Source organism: Barbus barbus (genome assembly GCF_936440315.1).
Source record: "Barbus barbus genome assembly, chromosome: 10".
NCBI lineage: Eukaryota > Metazoa > Chordata > Actinopteri > Cypriniformes > Cyprinidae > Barbus > Barbus barbus.
In genome coordinates this window covers 1824634-1849827 of record NC_136738.1, presented here as the reverse complement: position 1 = coordinate 1849827, position 25194 = coordinate 1824634, and the positions used below count along the sequence as shown (strand labels likewise).

The 25194-nt window shown below is 37.0% G+C and overlaps 1 protein-coding gene across 1 annotated transcript; it reads left to right on the top strand.

Moving 5' to 3' along the window:
- Positions 1-14067: 14067 nt before the first annotated feature.
- LOC306876226 (nucleoporin NUP35-like) lies at positions 14068-17549 on the top strand. The gene is made up of 9 exons (XM_079427236.1): positions 14068-14227; positions 14497-14646; positions 14734-14861; positions 15304-15358; positions 15441-15576; positions 15679-15748; positions 15832-15960; positions 16046-16201; positions 16800-17549. Exons 1-9 carry the CDS (start codon positions 14215-14217, stop codon positions 16875-16877), a joined length of 915 nt encoding a protein of 304 aa, XP_079283362.1. The 5' UTR covers positions 14068-14214; the 3' UTR covers positions 16878-17549.
- The last annotated feature ends 7645 nt before the right edge of the window (positions 17550-25194 follow it).

The following is a 25194-nucleotide window of genomic DNA, read 5'->3' as shown; positions in this document are numbered from 1 at the left end:
TTTTAGAATATGACCGGTTCAGAAATTGATTTTCACAGAAAAAAAGATACATTTGATAGATTTAAACCTTCTTGATAGGGAATCTACGGTGGCTGAAGATATTGTGAAAATCAATGAGATTTGAGAATTTAATGGAATGTTGTCTGGAACTCAAAATTGTATTACTTTCAGCACAAGATGTTTCTTGTATATGTTTAGTATATTGCTCAGTCTGTTATATCAAACTGCTTCACATTATCCCATAAAACCTTGGCATAGAGACATCCCGTTATATCTTTTACTCGTGAAGATAAATATTCCATGAAACATCTAAAAAACGTCCATGAAATATTCCACAATACTCAAAATATTATTTTTAAACAATTATTTATTATATTAACACATAATATTAAACAAAAACAGTAATGAAATTACTATTACAAAAATAGAAGATGAAATTCACATACAGCCTGGACGTTTTTTTAACTGAAGATTCTGAAGTTGTTTGTTCAGGATCTTTTAAATCTCTGTAGGACGTGGGAGAGCAGCTGGGATCATGCTTTGGCAGTGTCCAGAATCTGTAACCTTTGGAAGAAAAAAAAAAGGACATAATGCAAAAGTTGTTGCAAAGACTCAGTAAAGTAAGCACTGCAGATGGAGACGTCAGAGAGGATATTTCAGTCTTCAGTTCCATAATTAATCTGTTCTTGGATGCCGTCATGTCCAGTCTGCCAGCAGCTGAGAAAACTCTAACACACCGGTACAAAGATAAACAGCAATTCAATTCAAGCAGTCAGAAATATTTTTTTGCTCAAGATCCTCAAGATCTCAGTTGACAAAACATTTTCAAGCTTACAAACAACACTGCTTCTCAAAGGTGCTAGCAACAGCTGTACTCCTACTGTTACTCTGTTGTCCCTACAAGTCATAAATATGTATTAAATGATGTTTGTTTAATTTATGTATTTGGGCAGTACTGTAAATACATTGCATGAATTCATTGTGTTTAATAAGAAATCGGGTACTCCCTCAATATCTGGTCTCAATATATCAGTTAAGCAATACTATAAGTACACCTAAACTACATTTATTTAAATTATGTATATAATTGTTTACAATAGTGCATAATTTTTTTATTACTTTATTAAAACACATAAATGCATTGGGTAGGCCCTTCTGGAAATGAACATTAGGCTAGAGTGTTAACCCATTTGCCGTAAATCTTAGTAATTGAATTATTATTAGCAGTAGGATTACTAACAGAAGGATTTCTCAGAATAATTGATGTCCAAAATATTAACCCTTTGTGTAGATGGTTGAAGGATATACCAAATAATATTGCAATGTAATATGTAAGACTTCTCAAAAAATAGCAGATTATAAGGGAAAATATATCCTGTTTAGATGCAATCCTTATTAAATGAATCCGGAAAAAAATATATGGATTTATGTTCTGATAACATATATTGATTGTTTCAAATTATAGGAGAAAAACTATGTTTCCTCAAGAGCTTGAAAGTTTAAAAGCTTAATAGGGAACCTCGTGCACTTAAAGATGATTAAATTAATAAAATATGATTAATAATTAATAATGATAATTAAAAGCATAATAATTAAAAATAGATTCAAATGACTTGTCTGCTGTTGTTCAATTCAGTCTCTACCAGGGAGATGTTTGGAAATGTTAACGGATAGCTTTCTCCAGAAATCTCTTTAGCACCATTGGGCTTGACAGCTTCCAAAGCTTTGCTTTCTTCAGTAAATTTAACTTTAGTAGCTATGTGGGCAGAGAGGTGACTTTGCCCTGAAGTGTTTAGACAGGGACTGATCACCGGGCAGTCATGTGAGTGAATGCCATCTGCTGTTAATGGGCCATACACATAAAAATTTACCTTAGTTCATTCAAGAATAGAGTGTTATTAACACAGAAAGTGATTCTAGGCAATGGCAATTTTTCCAATATTACCTTCGACTCTCAGTGAATGCCTTTTTCTGATTTTACAAATATGGAAGTGCATTATTTTCTGTTTTACCCTTTCATTGTTAGCGCTTTAAAATTAATCTGAATGAAAGCTAGAAATGGATGACTCTAGATTGAAACCCTATGGCCTGCCATTTACTGCTTAAACTAATATTAGCTTCAATCAGCAGATGAAACAAAGGGTCATCTGAACCACTGATTGCATAAAATGGCTAAGGATGGACATGAATGAATGATTGTATCTGTACTTGTGCTTCTAATGTTGGTCAACTGTAGGTTAAATAAAACCATCTGACAGCCTCTAGCACCTAAAGCAAAATGTTGTCATAAAACTCCAATAAGTCCTATATCTTAAAGAAATAGACAGTTTTCTCAGTGGGAATACTGGCATATCACTATTGAATAGAGTGCTGAAGGAATGACGTGTTTTTGTCGGAATTTCAGCCCGTTTGTTCATACTTTCACAGCCTCATTATGTTTATAATCACAATCTTACAAACTATTCAAGGAAAATATTTTACTTTCAGGGAAAATGTTTTAAAATAAATACTAAATGAGTTGTCTGAAGCTTAATTCTGGTGACATTGAAGTTATGCGATGCACTGTATGTATAGCCTTTTACCTCTGGTGATTGATTGTAGTTAGGCTTCAAGATTCATAAAAGTTATATTTATTTGTGAAGATTAGCATGATGAACGAAATGTTAAAGAATCATAAACTTTTGTTGGTCACTGATCTTATTTTCTGCAATAATCCAAAATCAAAAATCCTACTGGGGGGACCAGTGTGATGCTAACTTCTGGGCTGCCCTACAAAAATATATCATATACAGCACTCTGTATCGGCAATTGTAGAGCATGGTTCAGTCACTCTGGGTTTAGATGCTGAATCCTGTATTATTCTATTCTAGTGCCAGAGCTACTGGCCCTTTAGAGCTTCACGGGTGTCAGTTCTGTCTTCCATGCAGAATGAAGGTAGGGGAATATAATGGGGTCACATTGTCTGATTTGTCGTAGTTGGTGGTATAATGTGAGCTCAGTGCACATGGGGATTTGGATGTCTGCTTTTACACTGCTGCAGGAGCCTCTGTTGGTGCACACTGAGAAGCCTTTCATGGAGTGTTTTTGGTCTTTGAGCGTTTGAGGGTGATGTTTGTGTTGTGAAATGTTTCATGAAAGGAAATTCAGAAAACTCCTCTGCTGCAGCTCTCAAATCTTTAAGTTAACATCTTGTTAAACATCTTGAGGAGTGGTCAAATGGGGTTAAAACAACAACAAAGAACTGTTGCCCTCAATGCCTACTATTACAAGTGAAGTGAGGTATTAAAAGCTTGCCAAATTGATGAATTCATTGCATGCCATCAGGCTGTTTGCCAGTAAAAGATTCAAACAGCTTCATATTACATAAATAAAGGCATAATGACAGACATCTTATCTTGGCAGCGTAACATCGCTGGGAATCTGTATTCCCATCACTAGAGTGGTCACCACAGGAGCCAGTCTGAAAATCAGCCCACTCACCCAGCATGCCAATTCTAGTCTCGTTAACAGACATATTACAGGAGGAGGTCTCATTATCGCACCTCTGACTGTGCAGCTGAGCTGATCTTTGAAATCTGGGCTTGCAGCCGAAGGAAACCCCTGTGGCATTTCCAGCATCTACACATTACTCATAACTTAATCAGCGTAAAGACACCTGTATGAGGTCTCTAGAGAAATGACAAAGAAAAACATTCCTCTGTCAAAATCACTGACCTCTATAAATAATGAATAGATGGTAAATCCAAGATTAGAAAGGTGTTTACCTCCTAAGGGAAAATAGTCACATATTCTATTTGCTCTGCTATGACGAGTCGGTAAGTCAGGAAACATTTTGATGTTAAGTAACTTGAGTTATGCTTTTATAGTCAGCCTAAATCCAGTGTATGAATGTGGTAATATTTCAAAACGAAGGGGAGACTGCATGTGTATCATGAATAAACCAAAAGTTTCTTTTTATTTATATCCAAGAATAGTGTCTCATTCAGGGCAGTTAAAACCTTAGCAGTAACAGTGAGGTAAATATTTTTGGATTATTTGTCTAAAAGTCTAGATGGAATTACATTTCCCATAAGCATGCTTTTACAGCAACGCAGGTTTGGAACAACATGAAGGTGAGTAAATTATTACTTTTCATTTTTCAACTTTCCCTTTAAGGTTAGATTTTAACATCTTATTTTAATTTATGTATGTTAATTTTAAAAGTAACCATCAATTATGCAACACCGACTGTAGTTCTGGTCTCTGTGTTTCCAACATTGCCTTTAAAAGAATGGAATTTGTGAGAGAGGAAGTGCATTATAATGTTGTGTTTCATATCAGAGAAAGCCATCATGGGATGCACAATACATATTGCAAAAAAAAGCAATTGCATGATGCAACATAATCTACCAGAACAAATAAACAAATTCAGGGACAGTGACCCATCTGAGCTATTGATATTAAATTAATAACTGAGCCAGACAATGTTTATGATGTATGAAATTACCTAACAGAATTCAGAATATGCAGAGCTGCATATTGATTCTGCTCTGGTGGAATGTTCTGGAATATAGTATGTTAAGGATAAGACAATACAATTGGCATCATCTGTCATCAGGTCAGACGAAAAACAATAATCTAATATAATCATGATATTAGATTTAGATTTAGTTTCTAATAAAACACATGAATATTCACTAGACTAATGAAATTGGAGCATATTTGAGCTGAGCTGTAAAAGCTCAGGTTCAATTATATCAAAAAACCAGGGTCTATCACATATTTTCCACTCACTGATGCAAGGTAGTTAAGTCCCTCTAGACAGGTTCTTTATGCAAGTTTTATTATTATTATAAACAATGATATGATAAATTTGATTTCAATGCACTGATCTGTGCTAAATCAAACCATAATGAAGCTATATAGCACCATTGCTAGTGTGATTATACAACAATTAAAATAGAATACATTTCTGAACACACTATTTCCAATTACCTTGTCTGTATTTGATAGGCAGACGAAAATAGTTCCAAATAAGATCAAGGCAGAATGAACCTTTAAGTGATTAAGTGCAAACACAGATAATAGGTACTTTGTTCCTGAAGGTTGTAGGCTCATTTGACAAGTGACAAATACCTCATCTTGAAAGAAGACAACGATAGGCAGTTAAACAAATGCAGGCAAATTGAAAAATAGTGTAGTGTAGGGTTTCCTAAAAAAAAAAATATTCCCATGTAGGCATACCTCTTTCTCAAATGCCTGATGTTACATCAGAAATCAAGAACTGGCATTTCAAAGATTACCCTTGTATGAAATGTCATAGCATTGACCTTCTTTGGTGAAGTACACTCATCTCTAGGGCCGGTCTGCCCTTCTTCATAATCTGGAACATTTGAGAAAGAAGCTCCACTGATTTGGTTTCTTTTGAGTGGAGCCTCTTGACTCCTCAAGCTCATCAATGCATTAAAGTGCAGAATTAAATCCCCACAATTACCATGAAATATTTGACTATATAGGTTGTTTTTGAGAAACAGTGGCTAATGAAAGATGATTGCTGCACTTGAACCAGATGGGCCCTTTTGTCCGGGGTCCAGGAAGGTGGGGGTGAAGTGTAACCAGGAAAGCAGGAGAGAGCACCTCTAGAGTGACAGAATGCTCTTCTGTCCACTTACAAAATGCCAGAGCTAAAGACAATCAAAAATGTCTGGTTTGCTGCCTTCATATTTGTTTTTAGTGCAACTTGTGATTGGGGCAAGTGGTTGCTATTCAGTGCTTGCAGCTCGGTTGATATGATTAAGTCATGTTCTTATGTTCTTTTAGTTTCATTGTCATAGACTTTTAGTTTGTTTCTCATCGATTTCCTGTTTCCTTTGTTCTAGTTTTCCCACCAGCCATCAGTTACCATGGACATTCATTAATCAGCACACCTGTTCTCCCTTTAGTTCATCATCACTGTGTAAGTTTATCTTTGTTCACCTTTCATTTGTCCGGTATTGTTTGTGTATAGCACATTTGGATTACTAATATCTTTGTTGTTAGGCCTAAACTACTAGGAACAGTACTTTACTAGGGACAGTCATGGCCTAACGGTTAGAGAGTCGGATTTGTAACCCAAAGGGTTCAAGTCTTGGTATCAGCAGGGATTGTAGGTGGGGGGAGTGAATGACCAGCGCTCTCTTCCACCCTCAAAACCACGACTGAGGTGAGGTCCTCGAGCAAGGCACCAGACCCCCAACTGTACCCCGGGTGCCGCAGCAAAAAATGGCTGCCCACTGCTTCGGGTGTGTGTTCACAGTGTGTGTGTGTGTGTTTGTTCACTACTTTGCTTTGTGTGTGCACTTGGATGGTGAAATGCAGAGCACACATTCCGAGTATGGGTCTCCATACTTGGCCACATGTCACGTCCTTTCCTTTTCCTTTCCTTTGTTGTTGGAATTTAATCTGCAAGTCTGTTGGGATGAGTATAGGTTGAAGATACATTTTTGGAGCGGGTCTGATGATGAACTGCTGCAAATAATGTTGGTGAGGAATGACAACTGCTCATTATTTGAAAACATTGAGTACGCTCTATGTCTGGCGGGTTCCCCACTGATTGTGGAGGAGGAAGGCCACTCTGAACCAGATGCACTCGTATCAACCCTGCCTGTCAGAAAGTCCTCCATTGGACCACATGGAGCAGTCCCCAGAGCCAGGCCCAGTGCCCACACCAATCACGGATGGGGAGCCTGAGCCCACTGCAGACCAGGAGTCCCAGCTTCTGCCCACCAGGGTCTTTATGCTAGAGCCCATGCCTGCATTGGAGCCAGTGTCCATCCTTAGAGTCTTCGTTGCCACCAGTCCTGTCCATCACTGATTATTCTTTGTCATCACCTGTCCTGTCTTTCACCACGTCAAGTGAAATCATTTTCACCAAGTCAAGAACAAGTCTTCCTCACCTGCACCTTCTGTTAAAAATAACAGTGGTTTGTGAATGCTGATGCTTAGCCTAAATAACAAATATTTTATCGGGAGCGTTTATGCTGGGATTTTGTGGAGTTTAGGAGATGTTACAAAACCATTTCATGTAAATTTATTCTATGTACTGAAAAAAAATTATATAGATGCGAGCTTTTGCGGGCAAGAGCAGGACAAAACATGAATGTCGCTGACGGCAGCAGGACCAGATAAGCTATATTTCTGCAGGAGCGGGTATGTGGTATTTTCACATGCTTTCAGATATAGCAGGATTTACTACACAGAGCCATAGTTCACTGAGAAGCTACACAAACAGCTGTCATTATCGCAAACAATTTCTTTGATTTCATAATCGCACAATAATATCGTCTGGTGATTGTTTGTGTAACGTGTCAGTAAACTACAACCCTGTGTAGTTAATACTGCTCCATCTGAAAGCATGTGATGGAGATTTACTGCTGATTACAGAACCTGCTTTACTGACAAAATACGCATGATAATCGCATTCGATTAATCGTGCAGCCCTACTCCTGAAACCTGTCGATGACGGAACGGGGCGTCCAGAAGGAAGACCCTGTTATCCTTAATATTGGACAGGGTCAACCATAAATGAGTCTCTGGTGCCACCAAACGTGCTTTTAAGCTTCCTGGTCTCTATGTCACATCTGTGACGTCTTGCCCCTCCATTGGACTGATTACACACGTAATGCATTCCCATTGCGTTTTGACGCAGCTCGAGTTCCTGAAGGGGAACTACTAGTTATATACTGTACTTCTAGCTGACATTTTAGTTTATGGAAGAAAGCATATTTTCTCTTTTAATTTTTTTTTTTGCCGTTTTTGCATTTTCCTTGACAGGACAGTAGAGATATGACAGGAAGTGAGTGGGAGAGAGAGAGATGGGGTGTGGGAACGGGAAAGGATTTGATCTCGGGACACCCGAAGTGCATCTGCGCCATATGTCGGCGCGTTGCCCACAAGGCTATCGAAGTATACACGTGAGGTTTCTTTAAAGGGGACCTATTATGCCCTTTTTTACAAGCATTGTTAAAATTGCCACTTTTAGAGAATGAGCCAAAACGCTCTGATTTTGAGTATGTTGCTTTAATGCAAATGAGCTGTTGCTCCCGGAGAAGAGGGCGGAGCTTCAAGAGCTCAAGCTCCAGCATTAGCAGTGCTAACCTTTGCAAATAAACATTCCCCTATTAGTACAAGCCTCTTATCTGTACAGAAAACATACTCTGTTTCAAAGTCAGTTATCTGATTATACTATGCATAATAAATTCACGTTTATGAATAACACAGACGGGGAGCACGCGGGATAAAAAGAACAACATGAACAGTCCCATGAATCAGAACAGTCCCACTTCTGATTATGAGCTCCACAACTTCAAGCGATCGACTCACATTGCTTTCATTTGCAACTTTTAACTACCACATTCCTATTCACGATCATTCTGATAGCATGTGAAGGCAGCATCAGTGAAAACAGGCAGAGACAATGATAGCTTTAGCAATTAGCCTTACTGCAGCTTCTCACTCAGGGCTGTGTTTAAGCTAATAGGGCAGAGAGCGTCACAAATGGGCGGAACGTGAACAGAGGGAGAATCTGAAACGGCTCGTTTGGAGAGACTGTTCATGATTTATTGGTTTTATTGAAAAAAATGAGTGGGTGGATTTTTAACATCATAAGCTGGTTGCTTTCACACACTGCAGCCACAACTGACCAAGTATACCTAAGAATAATTTTGTTTAAAATGTAGATTGAAAGTATTCTTATTTTTAAATTAAAATAAGTATACTAATGCCACACTTGAATAAACATCTTTTTTTATAAGGGTAGATGTGGTAAATGTAAGTCTCAGAGATTGCATCATCCACCAGGTGAAAATCATATTTAATATTTATTTTGTCTGGCTGTTTTTAAACAGTTAAACCATTCATCGAACACATATGATATTAGAAACTATAATGTTTTCGAAGAAATTTTAAAACTTACTCCAATACCCTGGCAGCTAAAATCTCAGCTTCTTCTTGAAGCTCCCTCTTAAATACTTAATTTCAAAGAACTGAAAAAGCTTGTCAGTGGAAATAACTTCATATCTCCATCACGGTCCAGTGCACTGTTTCAGACTTCACATAAGAAATGCAAACAGTCATTATATTCTTACTGCATCAGACACCAGCTATTATTGACCATGCAGAATATATTTATATATTTAACCTGCATGTATTGAGCAGCAATCAATATATGTCTCCTCTCAATGTTAAATGCATTTTTTCCTGCAGTATATAAGGGGGTTGTGAAAGGTAAAGCAGTGCAGCTCAGCTCTGACAGGGTCCTGGAAATGTTCTGTGCCAGGCTGCTGAATAATACATGTTTAAATGCTTCATGCAGAAGGATGACCCTGGGTGTCCCTTCATCACAAGTCTCCTACAACCATATAATTACAAAGTGCCTATCACAACAGCTGGGTCCAGCATAATGAAAAAGTCTTTCCTGAGGAAAAAGGAGAAGAGTTTGATTTTGCTTACTGTTTTCAATAACGAAAACCAGGCAGTATGTGGTGTGACCACCATTTTCCTCACGCAGTGCAACACATCTCCTTCGCATAGAGTTGATCAGGTTGTTGATTGTGGCCTGTGGAATGTTGGTCCACTCCTCTTCAATGGCTGTGCGAAGTTGCTGGATATTGGCAGGAACCGGAACACGCTGTCGTATACGCTGATCCAGAGCATCCCAAACATGCTCAATGGGTGACATATCCGGTGAGTATGCTGGCCATGCAAGAACTGGGATGTTTTCAGCTTCCAGGAATTGTGTACAGATCCTGGCAACATAGGGCCGTGCATTATCATGCTGCAACATGAGGTGATGGTCGTGGATGAATGGCACAACAATGGGCCTCGGGATCTCGTCACGGTATCATTAAAAATGCCATCGATAAAATGCACCTGTGTTCGTTGTCCATAACATATGCCTGCCCATACCATAACCCCACCGCCACCATGACCATAACCGATCCACAACGTTGACATCAGCAAACCACTCACCCACACAACGCCATACACGCTGTCTGCCATCTGCCCTGTACAGGGAAAACCGGGATTCATCCATGAAGAGAACACCTCTCTAGAGTGCCAGATGTCATCGAATGTGAGCATTTGCCCACTCAAGTAGGTTACGACAACGAACTGCAGTTAGGTCGAGACCCCGATGAGGACGACGAGCATGCAGGTGAGCTTCCCTGAGACGGTTTCTGACGGTTTGTGCAGAAATTCTTTGGTTATGCGAACCGATTGTTGCAGCAGCTGTCCGGGTGGCTGGTCTCAGACGATCTTGGAGGTGAAGATGCTGGATGTGGAGGTCCTGGGGTGGTGTGGTTACACGTGGTCTGCGGTTGTGAGGCCGGTTGGATGTACTAACAAATTCTCTGAAACGCCTTTGGAGACAGCTTATGGTAGAGAATTTCATTCAACATTCAGTTCAGGGGCAACAGCTCTGGTGGACATTCCTGCAGTCAGCATGCCAATTGCACGCTCCCTCAAAACTTGCCACACCTGTGAGGTGGATGGATTATCTCAGCAAAGGAGAAGTGCTCACTAACACCGATTTAGACAGATTTGTGAACAAAATTTGAGAGAAATAGGCCTTTTGTGTACATAGAAAAAGTCTTAGATCTTTGAGTTCAGCTCATGAAAAATGGGGGAAAAAACAAAAGTGTTGCGTTTATAATTTTGTTCAGTGTATATAGTTGACAGATCACTAAAAGTCCCACAGTAAAAACTCTCATTTATACTGAGAAAACAGTTTGCCTTGAATTTAACAATACAGGGAATATCGTCTGTATTTGCTGATAGTTATAGTCGTCTAAAGCAGCTCATAATATTCCACAAGCATAACCTTCATTTTATTAGTCATTTTGAGTTCTTCACTCTTTTTCATCTCTGCGAAGGTGTAGCACACAGTAAGCAGCCAGTTTCACCGAGGTCAAAAAGTGCTCATTATTGTGTGACAGTCCAAGAGCGTGACATGGGATATGGCAGAGTAATAAAGGCAAGGCTGCCATGGGCTGGTACAAGTCACAGAGAGCAAGCTGTTTGCATTCTTATTATCAGACAGCTTCATCTACACCTCAGCTTTATCTCACTCCTTGATAATAAACTCTTTCACAGAGAAGAATCAGTGTGGCATGCAATTCAGAACTACTGAAGATGATATACCTTGTGAAAATAAATGAAAGTCACTGAACAGATGTGAAGTAAATGATTTGAGCAAAATGAAGTTCCACAGCAACATACATGTTTTATTACACGAGTTAACCTTTAAATGGGCTTCAGAAAATGCATGTGCTCGACTCTACAAATATAATGCTATTCTAAAACATCACCCAACATCTTATAAAAGAAAGGAGCCCTCTGGGTGTCAATTTGTTTAAATAAATCAAAATAAAGAGACAAATGCATCTTTCAAATATGTCAATTTGCTTAATGGGTTTAGACGGAGCTGGCATTTCTCTCTTTATTTGGATGCAGATGACTGGCATCATATATTCAGTGTTGCTCCAGGGGATATGAGCTCAGTCATTTTACAGAAAACTATTGCTCCCTCTGTCTCTCTGTTCTGGAGAGACATAGTTACTGTTGATATAAATCACTGAGCACTAATGAATACTTAGCATTGCTCTCAAAACCTTTTTATTTTGTACCACGCACCCTTCCTTGGGCAGGATATAGTCCAGTCATGTGCACTGATCAGAATCCAGCCGCTCTGTCTTTGGTGAAAAACAGGATCAAGATTATTAACAAAAATAATCGAAAGCAAACTAATCATCTACAGCATATTCAATTTAATTTACTTTGTGATGCAACTAATAAGCTGCAGGCGAAGTCAGAAATGAACTGACTCCCAGATTTTCTTAAGCATTTTTTTATTATTATTATTATTTAGCCTACCCTTTATGAGGATATAATTTTCATGCAAAATGACTGTTATGTCAGAAACTTGAAGTTGCATAACATTAATTTGCTAACATATAGGCTACTATCATGAATTTATTAGGCCTCAGAAAAATTATCAACATAAAAAAATCTATTGAAATATTATAATAAATAATATGCATGTATATAGCCCTAAAATGCATATTAACGTAGGACAAATAATGGTATAAAAACATAAATTTAACGTTTCTTAATTTTTGGAGACGAATGGAGGACGATTCCAGTGTCCCTTTACTCTGGGAGGTCCTGGACGTGAATGAAGCCACCTTGTGAAACAACAGTGCCACCTTCAGGCCAGTTAGTGTAAGAACAGTTAACCTGCAAACTGTGAATACAGCAATACAGCATTTCACAGGTCTGTTACAAGTTACAACACAGCATATGCAAGCATAAAAAATAAGAGAATATTAGTGAAAAAATGTATACAGTTACTAAATATAGAGTTTTAATGTATTAACATGTCTTCAGGTTGCTTTTAACCTCTTAAGTTTTAGGAATTTCAATGTCTTTACATTGTTTGGAGCATTAAAAATAATGTAAAAAAAAAAAAAGATATTTCATTCATAAGTTATGCTATGTCCTCGGTAGAGGACATCGGGACTCAAATTCTTTAAAAAAATAAAAATACATGAATGAACATGCATAGGCAAATTTACAATAGATTTTTTTAAATCACCATTACATTTTTAGTTTTCAAGATTTTTTATTTTTTTTTACCAAACTTTGTATAAAGATGATTCTCAGCTATGCTGTAACAGAATGATTCGATATACCATTTTTCTTTCTGCAAAATATGTGTAAAATGGCCATAAGCGGGTTTTCTCATTATATACAATGTATCTATGACCTAAATCTAATTTGCATATTAATGTGTTTAAGGGGGCAACATGTAATGAAAAAAGAAGTGTAATAACAGGAATAATAATTGACAAGATTTTCATAATAATATATAATATTTCATAGAATATTGAAATATAATTTATTTCCCTATTCATTTGTTATGTCTCCCAAATGCATAATAAACATGCTTTTAGTCTCGTTGTCCTCTAATGAGGACATGTATGAAATCAACTTCCTATTTTCGTAACAGAAAGTCAAATTTAGATTTGAAACCCCATAGCATTTTCATGAGATGTTGATTTATGACACACAATTAAAAAATTAGACAGATGTAAACGATAATTACAAAATATATGACCCTGGAGCACATAAGCAGTCATAAGTCGCTGGGGTATATTTGTAGCAATAGCCAACAATACATTGTATGGGTCAAATTATTAAATTTTCTTTTATGCCAAAAATCATTAGGATATTAAGTAAAGATCATGTTCCATTAAGATATTTTGTAAATCTCCTACCGTAAATATATAAAAACTTCATTTTTGATTAGTAATATGCATTGCTAAGAACTTCATTTGAACAACTTTAAAGGAGATTTTCTCAATATTTAGATTTTTTTGCACCCTCAGATTCCAGATTTTCAAATAGATGCATCTCAGCCAAATATTGTCCTATCCTAACAAACCATACATAAATGGAAATATTATTTCTTCAGCTCTCAGATGATGTATAAATCTCAATTTCTAAAATTCGACCCTTATGACTGGTTTTGTGGTCCAGGGTCACATAATATCATATTTCCATAAGAGTGTCACTAAATTAATTTCAGACATTTCTGAAGACCAAGGAGAGGGAGTGTTCACGGTGAAACATGCACTCATTTGTCATCTCTGAAAAGCCCTGGATGTGTATAAGACTTCCAGACATAACTCTGTGGCATGCATCGTCTCAGAGAAATGCACTAAATAATATAATGTCCTCATATGAGGCCGCATGGTCTTAAGAGGTTAAAGGCCAATTCAGAACTTATTTGGCAGTATTCTGAAATGTATGGTGTTCTGTCATTCGGTGCTTGAAAACAGCTTTAATTAATCCTGTACTAAATGAACACAGTGTGTCTCCTCCTGGATCTAAAACAATCAGCATTTCACACCTCTAGAAGTTTATCAATACGCGTCTTACTAAAAACAGTATAAAGGCGATTACAAAAACCGAGGTGAGAGAAAAGCATGAATTTGGTTACAATACTAAAAATCAGTTTCATGTGTTTTCCTGCAGGGGCGCTACACAGGCGAGGCGCGAGCTGGACTCGTGAAAGCGGAAGTGTCTTTAGAGCACGCGCAACTTCCACCCGGTTCAACATTTTTTTGCAGTGTTTTTTTTTGATTTGGTGAATTAGGGCTGATCTTCTCTCAGTGGCTGCTGTGATAGTGACCCAGTATGGACATCCAGAGTAAGTCGTGTTTTACACCAGTCCTGTGTTTGTATATTCATATGCTGGATGATTGTGAAAGACATGCGTTTAATCGGCTTCATAACAACTTATACATTATCAGTATATGCGGCTGTTTTATATTTAGGGTAAAATAAAAAAACTTTATTATTTGTATATATGTTGCTAGCTGTCCGTGTATACGTTAGCTGTTAAAAGCAAGTATAGGTTTTAGACTGTAATGAGCAAGAAGTATTAAATATATAACCCTTGTTGATGTGTAATAACAGACATTGAACCAATGACCCTCGGCTCTCCAGCCTCCCCCAAGCCTGGGGCTCAGTTTCTACCTGGGTTTCTGATGGGAGACCTGCCTGCTCCTGTCACACCTCAGCCCAGGTGTTTTGGGTTGACAGAAACAAGGTCTCCTCTTCAGTCTGGTAAATGCGTTTTAATGCGTTTTTCTTACTGCATGTTGGCTTTTATACACAGCACAGAAGTTAACATTTGATGCTTTCCTCCTTCAGGTGGGTCTCCTCCACAGCCGGTGGTCCCAACGCCTAAAGACAAGAGCGGAGCCCCTCCGGTCAGAAGCATCTATGATGATCTCAACGGCTCCGGTGTGGGAATGTCTCCTCTTGCTGCTCGCAAACAAGTGAGAAAGTTAAAGACCTTCATTTGAGTTTGAAGCACGTCCTGACTGCTGTGTTCACATGAGATGCATTAAACCAATCACGTGTTTAAGCTTTGTTTCTATAACACTCATCTATTTATTTATTTAATATACAAAATTAAATTACTTGACTTGCAAAGTTAATATGCATTAACTTTAACCGCTTTATTGGATTCAAGTTACACCATGTCAGTACAACCAATGATGTTTTTAACCTTGTCCTAATTTGAAGTATTTTATATGAGTAACCGCATAAGTTTTAGTACAAAATCTATCAGTGAATCATGATTTGTTTGTCAAAATGTTTCATTTGTGTGCAAGGCCGGTTAGTGAAGTACACAGCTGTTATAACTAATGTAAGAAAATCATTTAAAAATATTTTTAATGAGATTTTGTCCTCCGCTTATGAATTTATTTTTCACAGCAATTTGCTGGAGTACACACACCATTGTCTGGTCTACCAGGGACGCCAGGAACAGGTATAAATTACTTTTTTAATTGCTTGTTAAATGAGGTGTTCTACCAAAACATAGATGCTTAGTTTCTGTTTTTGTCCTATAGTGTCTAATTTGTTTAGCCCCGCGGGACAACAGAGGAAAACACTACTTTCCCCAGCTCAAGTAGATCCGTTCTTCACACAAGGAGATGCTCTGTCCTCAGAAGACCAGCTAGATGACACCTGGGTCACAGTTTTTGGGTGTGTTTAGATCATTCAGTCATTTATTTGTTCCATGACGTGTCAGGCTTTATGGTGTCGACGTCTACATATGACATGGGTTTTATATTTGTTTGCACACAGATTCCCTCCAGCATCTGCGTCGTACATCCTCTTACAGTTTGCACAGTATGGAAACATATTAAAACACGTGGTAAGTACAGGCAAAGTTTCAGCACTGCAGACTGTTTTATATATGATTTGTATTCTATAAAAGTTTGTTTCTTTCATTTACAGATGTCTAATTCGGGCAACTGGATGCACGTTCAGTATCAGTCTAAACTGCAGGCACGAAAAGCTCTCAGTAAAGATGGAAAGATATTTGGAGAAGCCATAATGATTGGCGTCAAACCTTGTATCGATAAGGTAAGAAGCACAAAAGCGATAATTCTATTGGTCGTAATTGTAACAGTGGGAATGTTACATTGTCAGCATTTATTTATTTTTGCAGAGTGTAATGGAGAGTTCAGACAAGAGCAGCACTTCCAGTTCTGTGTTCACGCCCCCGGTGAAGGCTCCCGGCACCCCCAGTCACGCTCTATCAACTCCCCGATCTGTCATGAGACCCCTCAGTGCTGCTTGCAAAGCATCCAGCAGTGACTACCAGGTATAGTTGACCTTTCCACTCACTCACCCACTGCTCTTAAAACCACACGAATAGCACTGAACACATTAATTGAAATAAAACTGACAAAGGCAGCTTTAAAAATAAATAAAATAAACGAATGTATTTGATAATGCTGAGGCTTTGTGGAAAGAGTAGCATATGGTAAAACTACACATGGAGACTTTAATTTGTGCATAAGTATTAATAAAACTGATAATTCATTATTATTATTATTACATCAAAAATTTACAAAATAAGTTTAAATAACTTTTTTGACAGCAGAACCTAGCCAAAACCATTTTTTAACTGGTTTGTAGTTTTCCCAAACCTGACTGAACATGAGCTGAAATATTTGAGATTTTTTTATTTTTCCCTCCTCCTTGTCATTTTGATATCCAGGCAGTAGCAAAAGTTTCATATTTCAAATTGCAATATTTGTAATTTTTTTTCTGTATTTTGAAAAAAGGAGAATATTACCAATAAACATAATAGAATCTAGATAAATGTTTACAAATGTTATTTATAATGCTGTAAGGAACAACCATTTAAAAGCATAATTTTTTGAAGTGCTTGCTTTCTGTTTTGTTCTGATTCATAGGTTGTATCAGATCAACAGACACCAAAAAAGGATGACAGTTTTGTATCAAAAGCAATGGAGTATATGTTTGGATGGTAATCTTTGACTCAAAGGGTCCTGATGAAAACGCTCGGAGACCATCAACAGCCTCTGATGTGTTGACGTTGCTCTAAAAACTGACATTGGGTTTTCTGAGCACAAGCACTGAGTGAATACAAAAGCACTTTCTCTACGTTTGCGGACTAATTAACTTTGCGTGCTGTTTTATGGAAGATGGACTCTTGAGTGTTTCACACGGACTGATTTCAGCTGCTGGGTTTGGAGTTATTCCCTCCTGTCTGTCCTTAAAATCATTCAGATTTAACAACTTAATCGTAAGCATTAAGTGTTTCAGGTCTTAACAAACATGCCAAAAGAAAGTTCTGATGGAAATTTAAGAATCCAAATCATGACACGCTCCCTCGTGGCACCCTTTTGTACAAAATCTGAAATGCTTGCTTGACATAATTCATGGTTATGATCAGCTTTCTGGGTTTATGTTTAAGAATGGATCTCATTGGAATATCATTGACACCTACAGCTTTTTGAGATCAAGGCCTTAATATAGGATTGAACTTCTTTGCGTTTGGGTTATATACTGTGTTTTTAGGCTTTTGTGGGTTTTCACGAACTTTATCAGTTATTTTAATAGGACAGAATCCATTTTTTTAGTAATGTCTGAATTTGAAAATGCCTTTTCTCTTTAATAAACGCTGTCTGATGAGAAACTGTAGTTTGTTTACTGTAGTTATGTATTGAGTACTAAGTTATTAACTGGGCATGATGAGGCTGTGACAAAAATTACACAAAACATCCACATTTTTGCCTTTAGAAGGATACAGTTATTGTGAACATTTTATTTGTTAAATTCACAGTAGGTAATTTTGTCATCTAAAAAAAAAAAAATTGTGCAATTTGATTTTATGACCATAATGTGGAAATCTGGAAGAAACGTCATCCTTCATTTTAAAACAAATGGGCAAATTTCTGGCTGAAGATTTGGACTTGGTTGTATTTGATGAGTAAGAGGTCGATTGTTGCATGTCATCATAAATTAATGAGCATCTGCTGATTGGGTTTTTTCCCCTCAAATGCAGCTTGTTTCCAGAACTGTCATACAAATATTATGAATAAGTGTTTGATCAGTTTATTCTTATCTTTGACACAATTTTGAGGACTTGAGACTCCACTTCGAAAGACTTGACTTTGACCTTCACACAGTCTTCATGTGGGTGGATTCAGTGGGTTTGGAACGAAGCCTTTAAAGTGAAGATGTTTTGTATTCAGGTTGTTACATCTATCCTTACTGAATTGCAGGGTGGGCAAAATTACAAGTTTGCTCCATGTCATATTATAATTTGATCTGGCTTGCGTTTCCCACCAATGGTGCAATCAATCAACTTAACTCACAATGCAGCACTGAATTGCAATTCACAGAATTTTCAACGGGTGATGCATATATATGTGTATATATATATATATATTAGTGTTGTCAATCGATTAAAGTTCATTTTAATTTAATTGTGATTAATCCCACCTAACATTAAGGTTTTTAAATATACTTTTACATTGCAATAATTTCACACTCAATCTTAAAATTAATGTAGAAACAACATAAAGACAGTATATTTTTAATTTTTGCTTAGTGGTGTCTTTTTTTATTTTTTTTTTGACTGAAGGACTGTATCACTGATACAAATACCACTGATGTCTCTTGAAATTTTTTTTATTTTTCCCCACTAATATTTAATCATCGACTATAGCCATACAACAGTACAGTATAATTGAGAGAAATAAATGAACATTTATGAGACTTTAAAAGTGTCTTTAAAATAAGTGAACTTAAACAATCTTCTCATAAACCCTTTATAAGCTATGTCGTATTTACCTGTCTTTCAGCAAGTAGGAAATTGAATAAAGTTATCAAGCACTAAATTAAATATAGATGAATACTTAAAGCTACACATTTATTGATCTCTTCTGATTTTTCAAACTGCAATATAAAAACAAAAAAAACATGTATATGGTATACATCAGTTAAAGAAAAACATGTTGCTGTTAAATAGATCTCTGGACAAAATCTCTCTGGCAATGTGAGAGCAAGACTTTCAACAAGCCTTCTAAAAGATAGTATAAAGCTATTTGTGTGTTGTGCACATGTAGAAGGCTTGTAAGTTTGGTAACGACACTCTTGCTTGGGGCTTTTGGGGCCTTAGGGCTTGTCCAAAAAAACCTATAAAGCTGCAGCATTTACTTCAACAAAAGAAATTGAAATTAATTGAATATGGGGTGAGATGTGCAAATGAGAACAAATTGGCGTGCATTGCTTTCACAACCCTTTCACAGCTCAGCATATTGAATTATTGATTTTGTGTGTACTTACCTTATTTGTACTAGATTCTGTTTTCAAATGTGTCACGTATAATATAATCCAATATGTAATGTTTGGTTGCAAGTAATTTGTAACTTGACCCTGGCTTCATGTAAACTTTAGTCTTTGTTTCTTGAGCTTTGATTTGAGACTCAAAGGTTAAGACTTGTAGACGGAGTATTTTTCTGCGCCGGACTCTTTCTTTGACCTTCCAAATGACCCTGAGACTTGTTTCAGGTGTCTGAACCTCGCTCTGATCAGGCAGGGTAGCCAGCTGGATCCCAGATCAGACACGAGGCCGAGTGCTTGCTGAAGGTGACACTGAGCGGGTCTCTGGAGGTGAGGCTGACCCTTGCTGTCAGAGGCTGCCAGTGCACAGCTCAGGTGATATACTCAGAGATGCACGCTACCCCTGGGCCTGCTTCAGATATAATCCATCCTGATTACTGCTGTTTTTCCACCGGAGGCATGATTTCACTAACCTTGAAACAGGTTTATTTTTGTGGCATGTTTGTGGCTTGTTTTTATTTTTCATGCATAAATGAAAGTGTAGTGAAGCTGTTAGGGTTTCATTGCCCTCGCAGGACATCAGAGGCCACTCGGAACACAATATTAAACTTCACTTTTTCATTGTAAATGCTTCGTGAATGAAGAACACATAAAAATGCTGCAATTGGATAGTCTCTTTTACAAATATGTGTATGTGTGGGTCCCATCAAACTTTAATGTTCACCTAAAATTCACATTTTAGCAACAAATGAACACATTGTTTTCCTGAAAAACATTTGCGCTTGTTTTGGATGTGCTGCAATGCAAGAAAGCAGCCACACTTTCATACATTTTCCAGCTGAAACCTATAGTGAGTTCAGCTAGGACGGGATGCTGGTCACTAGATGGCAGCGTGTTCATTTACTACTATTGTATTGATTTGTTTTAAAAAGTTGCAAGTTGAAGTAGCACCTTTTTTGGGTTTGATTTTGATCCTTATGGGACGCATTTATCTTTCTGATAACTTCTGATAATAAAGTGTTTTATTATGTTATGTGAATAAAGATAAGCAAACATACCAGTGTTGCTGCAATTAGTTATAACAACTTAAAATTGGTTGAGATAAACATCCAACTTAACTAAACTAAAGTTACCAGAACTTCAGTCAAGCACAAACATTACTTTTTTTTTTTTTTTAAGCTGAAACAATGCATTACTCATTTAAATGTTGAATAACTAATCACAGCACTTGTTTTTACAGTGTATAATTAGGCTATTAAATACAGTGGCCGAGAGAGCTGAACGCGCTGCAAATAGAAAAAACACCTGCAAATTAAGAAAACGTTTTTCAACACGTGCTGCAAATGCTCATGCTATATCATCATATATATATATATATATAAGAAAAGTTGGAATGTTTTGTGAAATGCCATAATGCCAACTGTCCCAACTTTTGTGTTGCAGCCATCAAAATTTTAAATGATTTATATTTACAAATACATTTAAGTTGGTCAAACATTGGAAATCTTTTAACTGTACCTGTGCAGATTCCTGCATTTTACAAACGACCCAACTTTTCTGGAATTTTGTTTTTATAAGAATTTGATTACCAGCGGATCTGAAGACTCTTTTTAACAATTTATTCTTTATCCATTTTATATGGGATTGTTAAATGTCTGGAGATTTTGTTAAAGAGTTGAGCAATTTTTTGATGAAAATATGAAAGTGCTTGTGCATTGCTAAGATTTTTTTATGTACAGCTGACATTATTAATTGAGTACCTAGTGCAATAGTGCCATTTTAAAGCTCATCGGTTGACTGGCTTCCTGGCCCTGATGCAGCATCAGACGTAAACATCCCGCTTTGATAGGTACATGCAGCCTAATTCAAAACACATCAGGATGCAGGCCTCTTAGTCACTGTGTAATCTTATATTAAAGAGATCAGGAAGGAATTAAAGGAAACCTTGGCTGTGCAATAGGATTTATGCAGGTCCTATTAGACTTACTAATTTATCATTTTAATTAAATTCTGGAAATGCAGCACTGCAGAAAAGTAACCTGTTATTGGATAATCTGGGTGTGTAGACTCGCAGGGCAGGGTGCATATCAATAGCGCCTCCAGTGAAAAGGCCACAGCAGTATGGACTGTTTAATGAGAGGATGTGAATTAACTCGGAGTGGGATAGGGGAAGAGGAGAGCCACCGTGCAATGAAATGCTTCTTTATTTGGCACACAATGGAATAAAGGCTGGAAAAATCAATGATGATATCTCCCGATTACAATCATCAAGGTTTACTTCTCTTTTAAAATTTTTCTTATCAATTCCCTTAAGAGCAACAGCCTATGTGAAGGATCAATACCGCGCTGGTGCTGTGGTTTTACTTAATGCGTTCAGCTCTGAGCGTTTGGTGCGGATGTGTGAGTGAACGCAAGGCTTTCCTGCCGCATTAGAGTAGTACCGCTTTCATTTGACTCTAAGGAGATCAGAATAAGCACAGAGGTTCTTCATGTGAAGCGTTCTCGTTCCAGATCACATTCAGACATGATCTAATTATTCTTCAAGAGGTTCTCCGTGATTGTTGATGGCGGCGATGAGGACTCCTCAAGTCCCCAGTGTGGAGAGGGAATGAGGGATAAGAACACAAACCAATTTTTTAAAACACTCGTTTTCAAAAGTCTTTAAAGTATTATAATAATAATAATAATAATGCTATTACTACTACTAATAATAATGATTATTATTATTATTTAATGTTCCCAGTGTGGATGAGGGATAATAACTTTACTTGTTTTTAAAGGATGATTTCCATTGTGTTTCTGTTGTCTCAATAATAATAATAATAATGATGATATTTTTTTTTATTATTAATATAAATTAGTAGTAGTAGTAGTAGTAGCAGTTGTATTGATTGTTAATTAACTGTTATTTTGATTATTATTGTAACAACTATACAAATATCACTATTTTTAATGATAATTATGTTATAGTCATAGTTTATTATTATTATTAGATATATTTAATCATATTAAAAAAAAAAAAAAATATATATATATATATACCAATAATGATTATTATTTAGTATTGAGGTTTAAAATACATATGAATTATTGTGAATAGGGAACACTTATTCACTATTAACTATGACTTTTCCCTCAATAAATTCCTAATTTGCTGCTTATTAATAGTTAATAAGGTAGTTGTTAAGTTTAGGTGTTGGGTAGGATTAGGGATGTAGAGTAAGTGCTTAATTACTACTAATAACTGGCTAATATTCTAGTAATATGCATGCTAATAAGCAACTAGTTAAGAGACCCTAAAATAAAGTGTTACCGAGTTATGCTTAAAAAACATTTGTCAATGTGTAAGAAATGCATAAGGGGTTGTGGGGGTTTATGGGCTGACATGAACAGACAGAAGTGAGGTGGGCATCACACAGGAGGTGAGAGAGTTTGAATTACAGCTCAGAACCTCTGTGGCCCTGTCAGCCCTGCTCAGACTCCACTGAATGATACAGCATGATGCTTTTAAAAACATAGCCTGACCACCGCATGCAGGTTAAGCCATGCGCAAACATCAGCGGACTTTATCAGCGCACACATTGGCTGCTGACCGGCGCTCCTGAACCAGGCCCTGCACAGAGATTCCTCTCAGGTGCTTGCAGGGACCATGATATGATGGGACTGGAATGTGAATGAAGCGTCACGTAGAGTCTATGCTCTTGTCAAGCAGGATTACGCTCTGATGTTGACAGCCGCGGATACAGAGAGCATTGTTATTTTGAAAGGACTTGGCTGCAGGTTGTTGACTTGCTCTTGTTTGTTGACATAGTATTAAGAAAAGTAGAGACTTTGCACTTCAACTAAACTACAGTTAGCCTACGTTATTGCACAGATTTAGACTGAATGCTTGATTCCGTCGATTACGATTCTCAAATATGAGCAGTCGTTTTTCTTCAGAAAACGGAAAGATTCTTACATACAGTAGCTGTGCTTTTGTTCTGTCTCACTACAAGTAAATTAAAAATACATCAACAATTATACAGTGTTAAAATGTTTTTAGTTGTAAATAAAACACAAATTGAGTACATTTTACGTGAGGCATCATGCACCCATTTTTTTTGAAGGGGGGGGGGGGGGGGTGCTCTTCATGTCATGTGACACACAGCGGCCATATGCTGTGTATATAAGAATAACTGATATATGTTTATTTATTTTTCCTTTTTATTTGAATCATTTCCAAACATTTTAACTATATCATGAAATATCTCTATTCTCAAATATGTGCAAGTAAATGCATTTTGCACCTTTATAGATTATGTTAGTTGATCTATAGTGGGCGATGTGCAAAGTAGCCTAACAGTGTAATCTATAACTATACATACAAACCTGTATTTTTACTTAAGTACCAGATATGGGTGTCATGCCATACAATATTTCAATACAACTGACTTTGTATTTAATGTGAATTTAATAAAAACATTGTAATTTGCTAATTCTAACACTTTCATTGTACAGAAAGAAAGCAAAGAACATTCACATTATCAAATAACATTTTAAGCACTCTCAAAAACTCTCATTATAATCACTGAAGCTGTTAACACTGAAATTAATATCTTACATTCATACGCACATCTGCACTTGTTTCTGGTGAGAGAATTCATCAGAGAGCAGAATTCCTTCAGCGTGCAAATAAACAAAACAACCATGACTCATCTGAACGCCTCTGATAGGTCATTGCTTTCATAAGCTCAACAGAATCGTGTGTGATTGGTTACAATATGCAGCGCTGCAAAAATGCGTCTGGCTCAGTGCCAGCTAGCGAACACAGATTTGATGTTCTAATCACGCCGGTGTGATTGTATGAAATATAAAATTTTATTTTGTCTTGTGGAAGCTGCATTCAAAATCCACTTGGCTCAAAAATCTGATCGGGCACATGCACGTCATAATATTTTTGATTACATAATGTGTTGTTACATGTTATATGATGTGTTTTTATATTAATAATTACATATTTCATAGTATGACATGTTTGAGTTTTTATACATGTTGTTTGTAATATCATAGTATTACCAATGAATTATTTTTTTGTACTGACTATCTCCTATAGTTGAAAACTTTCTCGGCTCAACTGAGCGCCAAAGAGCAAAGCTGGTAAACTTCAAATCACATATTGTGCTTTTTAGGGGTCCTGCGCCGGCAGAGCAACTGGCATTGAATGGAAATGCAAGCAGATGGGTCTCTTCAGGTATTACAGACCTCCCTGGTGCCATTTATTTCTTTGGTGTAAAACTTCTCAAGTTGGAAAGAAATTACTGAGTGCACATTAAATGAAAGCTTTAAGCTTAATAAGATTTCCCCTGCTGATAAAAACACTTTTGTTTCATTCTAATTCTACTGAATGTTGTGTATCTATTTATTTTATAATTATGCTCTAGTTCAATGTTCTGTCTCTCTAATACGTTATTAGTTTAAATTGAAACATTTTGTGCTGGTGATGATGGAGCTCGAAGTTCTGAGTCATTTATACTCCACACATTAAAACTCCATATTCTCCGTCACATTAATGAGTGAAAGTACCAAACAAGTTGAGTCAGAAAAGCTGATCCCTTCTTAATGTCAAAAGCTTCAAATGTCAACGCTCACCCCTCCTGAGCTTCCCCATTTATCTCCATCTCAGCAGCCTCTCGTCTCTGTCACAGGAATGGCTGCAAGATACTGCTGAGTCCTGTCTTTATTCAGTGGAAAAAGTCGGCAAGGATAAAAGAATGAGAGAAAAAGTGAGCAAGAACAGAAATAAACAAGTGGAACAGAGAGAAATGGAGTTAGAAGGAAATACAGAGAAGGACAATAAAAAGAGATTATCGACAGGGAGAAAGAGATGAGCAGTGTCCATCTATTCAAGATTCCTGGGTCCCTCAGGCCTGTAACAATAAGTGGGACACCACCGAGTCCTGCACTTTCTAGGACTCTGTGTCTAAGAGTGTGAAAGAGAGAGAGAGAGAAAGAAGAAGA